This window comes from Brassica napus, chromosome A1, assembly GCF_020379485.1.
Source record: "Brassica napus cultivar Da-Ae chromosome A1, Da-Ae, whole genome shotgun sequence".
NCBI classification, from domain to species: domain Eukaryota; kingdom Viridiplantae; phylum Streptophyta; class Magnoliopsida; order Brassicales; family Brassicaceae; genus Brassica; species Brassica napus.
Genome location: NC_063434.1, coordinates 14,494,857 through 14,503,447, shown reverse-complemented (window position 1 = coordinate 14,503,447; position 8,591 = coordinate 14,494,857). Strand labels below are relative to the sequence as shown.

General features: G+C 35.5%; 1 protein-coding gene across 1 annotated transcript; it reads left to right on the top strand.

The window, feature by feature from the left end:
• The first annotated feature begins 3,820 nt into the window (after positions 1-3,820).
• LOC106413112 (glutamic acid-rich protein-like) lies at positions 3,821-4,716 on the top strand. The gene is made up of 3 exons (XM_013853943.2): positions 3,821-3,884; positions 4,214-4,412; positions 4,518-4,716. Exons 1-3 carry the CDS (start codon positions 3,821-3,823, stop codon positions 4,714-4,716), a joined length of 462 nt encoding a protein of 153 aa, XP_013709397.2.
• The last annotated feature ends 3,875 nt before the right edge of the window (positions 4,717-8,591 follow it).

Sequence of the window (8,591 nt, the reverse complement as noted above, 5' to 3'; positions counted from 1 at the left end):
CTTTCACAAAACTTGTTTTTTCTGGGGGTTTTTACGTTGAGCTCAGATATTTTAGTGAAACAATATTGCATATCAGTACTATATATCATCATACATCTTAGACACATGGCACGGTATAATTAAGATTGTTTTCTCGATCTTTACAAAGGTGTTTTATGGTTCGATGGAAAATATTGTTCTTATGACGGTGAGTACACACTCCAGATGTTCAAAGTAGAAATTCACAGTGGGGTGATTATTAGGTTTTTGTGTTTCTTTCAATACCTAGTCCACTAGTTAGTTATACAACTATATATTCGCAAAACTTTTGACGATTATATATCATTTCACTATTGGTTACAATCATAAGAATTTTTTACACTTAGAGACACTTTTCCTCATTCTAATTACACATTGTTGACATGGATGTTTTTAATTGATTAGTTCACATGTTTGGAAATTTTGAGGTATTACAGGAAAATTCCCGGTTATCATAAGAATATGAGGAGGTATTATTATATCTTCCACATTGCATTATTTTATGTGGTTACAGGGGAATATTTATATACATGGTGTTTTGATTGGTACTATCAACATTTCTTATATTTTCTACAAAGAATATACCTGAACAAGAAAGTTTTGTTTGTTGGTCGTCTTCAGTCAATAACAATTTCATATCAATCAAATAATCTTTCTCATTCGAAACTAGCCATTACCCAATCTCACCTTACAAGAATGTAAATCATTTAGTCCTAAATTAGCTTTTTGTATGACTACTGGAAGCTATTTATTTATGCATTACATGTGCCTGATTTCATATATTTGTAGCTTATTCCTCTTTTTCCGAACAAGTAGAAGAAGCAATCGAAAATATATAGTATTTAGGATTAAGTGCAAAATGATCATGATGATAAGATAGGAGTTAATACGTAAAATGACATTAGTTTTAGTAAACAATCAGATCGTCGTAAAAAAAAACCCCCATTCAGATGGATTAGGTGAGTACACAAAATACTTGAGATTGTAATAAAAGGACGGACTTTATTCTTAATTATTTGCCCTACTACCTCTATAGTTTATTCTTATTTGTCTCACCTAATAAATTATTTAATTTTCTTTTTCTTTTAATTACAGAAATATCAGTAAATACTAAACTACCCTTAATAAATTTATAAAACTACAACTAAACCTAAGCTAACCCTCTAACCTAACCAGAGTCTTTTCTTCTCTCCTCTTCCCCTTAGAACACGCGTCCCGACCACCCCGACTGCACTCATTTTCCTCTTTTCTTTTTGGCGGAAACTCTAATCGACGAAATCATCTTTTCTTCTTGTTCGAAATCAATCCGAAATCAAGTGCGACGAATCACCTCTCTCTTACAGAAAGCCTTCGATTTTGTGTGTCTCCTTCAACAGAAGCCTTCGGTTCCATCTTCCTCATTCTCGAAAATCCGGGTAAGTTTTTTCTTTCATCCTCTTTCTTTTGAGTTCTATGTTCATTTGTAATGTGGGTTCAAAAATAATTGGTAAAAATTTGTGTGTGAATGGTTAAATGATTATTGGAATGGGAAAATAGAAGCGATTTGAAAGGGAAGCAATGTGGATATTTCTAGAAATAGGGTTTGAAAGGAAAAAGATTTATATATGTTGATTGAAAGTGATTTGGTCATAGTTCTTATTATTACTAGTGTTTATGTAATTGTTTGAGTGAAACTTTGGAATGTAAGATATGAAATTGAATGTTGGATAAGTGAAACAGAAATATCCAAATTGCTTGTCTATGGTGATTGAGTGGTTGAGGGTTAATGAGATTGAATGAGTGAGTGTTTGAATTTGAACATATAGAAATGTGAAAGTGAGTTAGAGATTATATTGAGCTAGTGTTGAATGTTTGAGCATATCTACAATGAAAAAGTGATGTTTGCATTTCAACATATGCAGATTGAAAGCCGGTTTCAATTATGATTGAATGTTTTTTGTTACAGGATATCCAGAAGATCGAGATAATGACATGATGAAAGCGTGGAGGAAAGAAAAATACTAAGCAGAAGAAAGGAAAGTCTACAAAAAGAAACATTGCTCATGTAGAAGAATAACATGTAGAAGAGCTTTCAACTGGAAATGATAGTGATGATCTGTCAGCACATGGAAACGAGACTGATCATCCTGCACAGGAGAATGAGACTGATCATCTGTCAGCGACATCTCAGGTATTCATTCCCAAAATTATTTCTCTCGTTTTAGTTTTAAAAAAAAAGTTATTGTTGGTGTATTACTGGTGCGACTAGTATTACTAGGAAAAAAAATTATATGACCCTTATTCCTACTGGAAAGATTAATAATTCATGCTAATATAATTTTATATGGTTTTCAGGAATGCCAACCATTACCACCTGATGTGCTATACTTCAAGAATACCGAGTTCACCAAGACATGCAAGATACAAAGCAAGTGCTATGGAAGTAACACGGTGGCTATCATCAAGAAGCTTCAGCCTGAGTTGGAGTGGTTCGAGAACCACCCTCAATTTTGTCATATTTTTCACATGCCCGATGAACCATACTTGAAGTTGCTGGTTGTGTGGATGCTTCTATTGCGAACCATTCCCTTAAAAGAGGGAGATGGCACAGCTTAGTTTGCGGTTAATGGCGTGTCCATCCGGTATTCCACCAGAGAGCATGCACTCATCAGCTTTGGACTGCGATGGATACCCGGATAAGTATGAGAATTTGGGGAGCTATGAGTCTTTAGATAGGCATTTTATGTCACACAAAGTGATAACCATGAAATCTGTCGAAGAGAAGTTGTTGAGAATGAGCGCTTGTGGGGATCGACTTAAGATGGCGGTGCTTTACTTCTTGGGCACTGCTATTAGAGGGAGGGGAAGGTATAATGCCCCCTTTGCCTCTTTCATTCTAAGAGTTGTCAACAATGTGGAGGATTGTAAAACCATTCCTTGGGGTTGCTTGACGTTTGATGATAATATCTAGTCCATTAATCACTTGATGAAGCGTCTCAGGGGGAAAGCTAAGAAGAATATCAACTTTATCTGGTTCATACTTCTTTATATGAGTTTTGTTTTGGCAAATTTATGTTTGTATGGTTGTTTTTTTATATAAAAAAAATTATATTTGTAGATGCTGGCATTTGAGTGTATTCTAGCTATGAATGCTCAATTCAGAGAACATGTAGACGGTTGTATGAGTAACTGTCCTAGGATGTGCAAGTGACGGTTCCAAAGTAACAACATGAAGGGTTATCCACTTGAGGATTTGTACAATGCATTTGGAGAAACGAAGGTATGTGTTTGATATTGTTTCGGGTTTTTAGTTTTATTAAGTGAGTGGGATAAAATAAGCATTTTTTTGTTTTATTTTCAGGTAATTAAAAGTGTTATAGCTTCTACTATTGATGAAGAAACTCCCATGGCGCGCATAATGGAGGACGAAGCAGACTATGAAAATGAAGAAGGACCAAGTAATTTGTGGAGCTTATGGCTTACTGTTAAGGAGAAGTCTATCTGGTGGAAAGATCTCTATGAGTTAAATGTGGCTGCAAGGGATTTTTCTACGAAGACAGACAAAAGGAAAGTGAATGAAGAAGCATCCTCCTCTAATGCAAGTTTGGAGGACGTTTTGAAAGGGATTGAAAAGAGGTTGATGACATGTTTGAGCGAAGTGAATGTGAAGGTGGAGACAATGAACAAGAGGCTTTGTGTCATGGAAAAGAGCCAAGTCGTTTAAAAAAGGAGGAGTAAGAGGATGAAGGCGATGGAGAAGAGGCTTGAGGACATTGATAATTGCCAATATTATTTAAAAAATAATGGCAGGAAGTAGAAGGTGATGGAAGAGAGGATTGATGCCATTGAGAAAGAGATGAAGAGGAAGGAGACCGAGAACACTGAGGGTTTTGACTTCCAAAACATGGATTTTGACTGGGATAGATGACGTTCTGTAGATGCAGAAATTGTTGAAAATATTGAAGTGGTAGAAGAACCACCAGGTCAGAAAACTGAAGAGACTGATAAAGAGGAGGAAAACGAGTAGGCTGAGATCGAGAAAAATGAGAAAGATAATGCAGAAGAGACTCTGAAAGAAAATACAAGTTCTGAGGAAGAGAAAGAACCTGAAGCTTAAGTTGAAGAAGATAAAGAAGATGTGGAAAAAAAATAACAAAAAGTTAAGGCTGAAACAAAGAAAGTGAAGCTGCTCAGACTTAAGCTGATGATGATGAAGAAGAGGTTGAAAAAGAGGGTAAAAACAATGCTAAAACTGAACCTCGAGCTGAAATTGAAGAAGAGGTTCAAAAAGAGAGTGAAGAAGAGGTTCAAAAAGAGGAAGAGCTTAATGAAGGGAAAGAGATTGAAGAAGAACCTGAGCATGCTGACAAAGTTGAGAAAGAAGCTAGGATATACATGGAGGAAGAGAAAAAAAGGTAGATTCTTACCGTGTGCAAGACTGATGATGTTACTGCCGTGGAGAAGACTGATGGAACCAAGGAAACATCTAGGACTCCTGCTCATGGGGTGGTGAAGCATAGACCTAAGGTAATGGCGGTGAGAAAACATGCTCCTAAGAAGAGGGGTAGACCGAGAAAAGCTGATAAACCACATAAATTCACAACGCCACCACCGATAAAAAGGACTCGTACACCATCACAGTACGTAACCAGTCCTTTCATTGAAGCTAATACCGACGAGGTTGAAGGGCGCAAGAAGAAGCCTAGAACAAAGGCTTAAAAGACTACCATCATAAAATATTTTGGGTGTTTAATATTTATGTCGGCTTTGTTGTGAACTTACGTAGGATGCTATGTTTGTTGGTTGTTAGTCTGTAAAATTAGAGTGCTATTTGTTATGTAAGATGATTTGTGTTGTATGATTGTCTTGCAGCAGGTTTGGCCAATAGAGTACAAGGCAGGCTAAGTCCTAAGAAAACATATTTGTAATACTAGGTGTATTAAGTATTACTAAGCCAAAAATATTGTTGACACTTTGTAAAAAAAAAAAACTATGGCACATGTCTAGAACGTGTTATTAAACAAACATGTTTGAATATTAAAATAATATTAATTTTACACTTAATAGCACACAAATAGTAGTAATATTTCATTCTTCATAGTAATAATTTTGCAAAATACAACATTATTTAGTAATACAACCTCAAGAAATTTAATTATTAGTAATAACAATGTATTTAGACAGTTTTAAATTGTATATAACTCATTGACATAAATATTTTTCAGAAATTATGTATTTTCTGAAATTCATCCCATTATGGATTTCTCATCACAACATTAGTATGGAAGTAGAATGATGTTTTCTATGGAAATGAAAAGTTTTCTACCAATTTGAGAATTTAATAGTATTTTATATCTAATTTGGCAAATAAACACATATATGAACATATTATCATGTAATATATGAGATACGTATTCTAAAAATAAATAATAAGACGAAAACAAAGGTTCTTAGAAACATGGATAATACATACTAATTTAAGGTATTTTAAGGTAGTACAAAGTAGTACCTAGTAGTACAGTACATATTACACATAGTAGTCCACAGAAGTACCTAGTAGTTCATATTACGCATAGTAATCCAGAGAAGTACCTAGTAGTGCATATTACACATAGTAGCCCACAGAAGTACATAGTAGTTCACATTATACATAGTATTCCATAGTAGTACCTAGTAATTCAGCGTTACCTACTAGTTCAAAGCACAAGAGTCGCATGTTACTCGGTGGTGGCAGAAGTACTTTCACATTCAGAATACTCATACAAACATCTGCCTCTCCTTCCCCTGCCCTTGCCTCTTCCCCATCATCCTCCAGTTCTTCGTCCACGAGATTCTCCAGCAGATGGAAACATTTTCTTTTGAGTGGGTCATTTTTTTGTTTCATATACCGGGGGAAGAAATTTAAGTGCTCAAATCTCATATGGTATAACTCATTCAGACATATGAGGAACATGATAAACCGTCCTATAGTATGTCAATGCCCACAGCTCCACCAAATAGTATTTTGAACAAAACTCTTGTAGATGGAGGTCCATTCCTACGCTCAAGAACTTGGCAGCAGCTGCTGCATGAACACACATAATTTTTCTATACCAAAACACATGCAACTGCACATTTTTCTTGCTAAATAAATCGTATAAACCTTTTTGTCACTACCATTGACATTGTACTCAAGGTGGAAGCTGTTTATCTCAACAACATCGAAACACCTCGCTTCCAAACATCTTTTTGACAACTCCTTTTCCACTGTAGGCACAAGCTTCTTTATGACTTGTATTTGAGCTGCCTTATTCCTATGTTTGTTAAACCATTCAGCCATTTTCTTTATAATAACATCAATCATCGGTAGCAAGAGTATTTCCTCGCTTCCCGAAGAACACCATTAATAGATTATGCTGCATTGGTTGTGTCAACATTGTATATGTCTCCTTCAAAGTAACATCTTGCCATTTTCCCACCTCAACACTTTTCTCCAGATAAGCTGTAGCAGAAGGATACTTCCTAGAAAAAGCAGCATAAAGATCATCGAACTCAGCCACTGTATAAGCATGTGCACACTCTCTAAACTTGTATGCGCTAGCGTCTATGTTGTTTGCAACATGTCCTTTGACATTTTGAGGTAAATGCTAGATACAATACCCATGTGCGGCCGTTGGAAACACCTCATGTATTGACTTGATCAATGTTACATTTATATCCGAAAGATACACCAATACTCCTTCATCTGATATCACAGACCTCAACTTATTCATAAACCACGTCTAGCTTTCATCTTTCTCACCATCAACTACACCAAATGCTATTAGTGGTGACGATCAGGATCTTGAGCCATTGCAACAAGCATAACTCCACCATAAACCTGCTTAAGATGTGTTTCATCCACAATGATAACTTTCCTCATCGCTGTGAATCCTTCTATGGAAGCTCCAAATGCGAAAAATAAATACTAAAATATTTTCGCCCCATTCACTTCAACATAACTTAGTGAGTCCAGATTCTTCAACTTAAGCATCCTTTTTTCTCTCCATGTTGTGGTATATGATACATCAACACCAACCTTGTGGGGTAACCATACTGATCAGATCATTTGGTCTTGTAGTTACTACTGAGCATGTATGAGACTTGATGTAAGTTCTAACCGTCCAAAGATCTGAATTCTTAAGCTTTGCTACACGCAAATACCACTTGCAACCTTTTTTGGCTCCTTGACAATTTACCACAAATCTCACAGTATCAGACTTAGTTGTTTCATACTCAAAACCATTCTTATGTGCACCCCTCTGAACTAGAACTTGCATGGCTGTTTTAGTTCTGAATTCTTGACCCTTAACCAAATCGAGACCATCATCTCATTCTTCTTCTACTACTGTTGTGGCTTCAACTCCCGCTCTTGCAGCTTTAACTCCCGCTCTTGCAGCTTCAAATTACACTCTTACTTTTGTTCCTTCATACCCATGCTCTAAATTCTCATGCATCTCAAAGTCTTCATGTTGTTCGGCTGTGTAAATCGTGACCACGCCATCCATGTCATGATCCTGACCAGCTCCATCTTGCTCGGTTCCCTCTTGCTCAATCCCATCTTCCTCGGTCCCATCTTCTTCTGTATCAATATTCTCTCCATCAGAAAGACCAAAATAGCTATCATCAGTTCTATCATCATCTCTTGAAAGTGGTATACCACCATATGTATCATCCAGGTCACTGCTGATCTCCACATGTAAAACACTTCTACATTTATCATGATTTACTTGCATGAGATAACCCAAAACGTCTTCATCACCCCAAATTTATGATGGCTTGTTCGAATACAATACCATTGGAAAGTAACTAATCTTTAGCATCCCATCTCCATATGCCTTAATCTTTATGCATATACTCTCAACCAATTCAGAATATGTAACATCTTCCACAGATGTTTTCATCACTAGAGTGTGAATTTCATCTTCTCCCAAGATCCACCTTATCTCAGCCCCATCCTTGATGTAACTTCCTCCATATTCAAAACATATGATTGTAATAGGAGAAGCCATAAATTTTCCTGAAAAAATAAAATTATGATTAGTTAACCATTTAAAGAATCTAAGTTGTCCAAGATCTTTGGTACGTAGTCGATCCAGTAATACTAGTAATTCCAGTAGTTCCTTTAAATTTTCGCTTTTGTCGATTTAACCTTTTTCACTGACCAAGAGAGTGTTCTAAGATCCACAATATCATCTACCACTATTGTAATGTAATATTTTCCTTAAAACAGTAAAAAATAAGCAGAATATTCAAAATAGTCCTTAAACATCATTTTCATACCAATATACCTAAAACTTTAGTTCTTATCGGTTTTAGTCTTTTTAATCAACTAATAACGTGTTACAAAATCCACATTATCGTCTAACACCATTTTCATGTTTTTTTCTTGCAAAACCGTGTTAAAAAAGGAGAAATATATAGAATTTTCTTCAAACATTATTATTATATTTCTTTGAAAACTCTCATGATTTTTAAAACTAAGCTTTCATATTTTTCATTACTCATAACATATAGAAGATAAGTATTATATTATTATAAAAAATTCATGAAAAAAATGTACCAATTTACGTCAA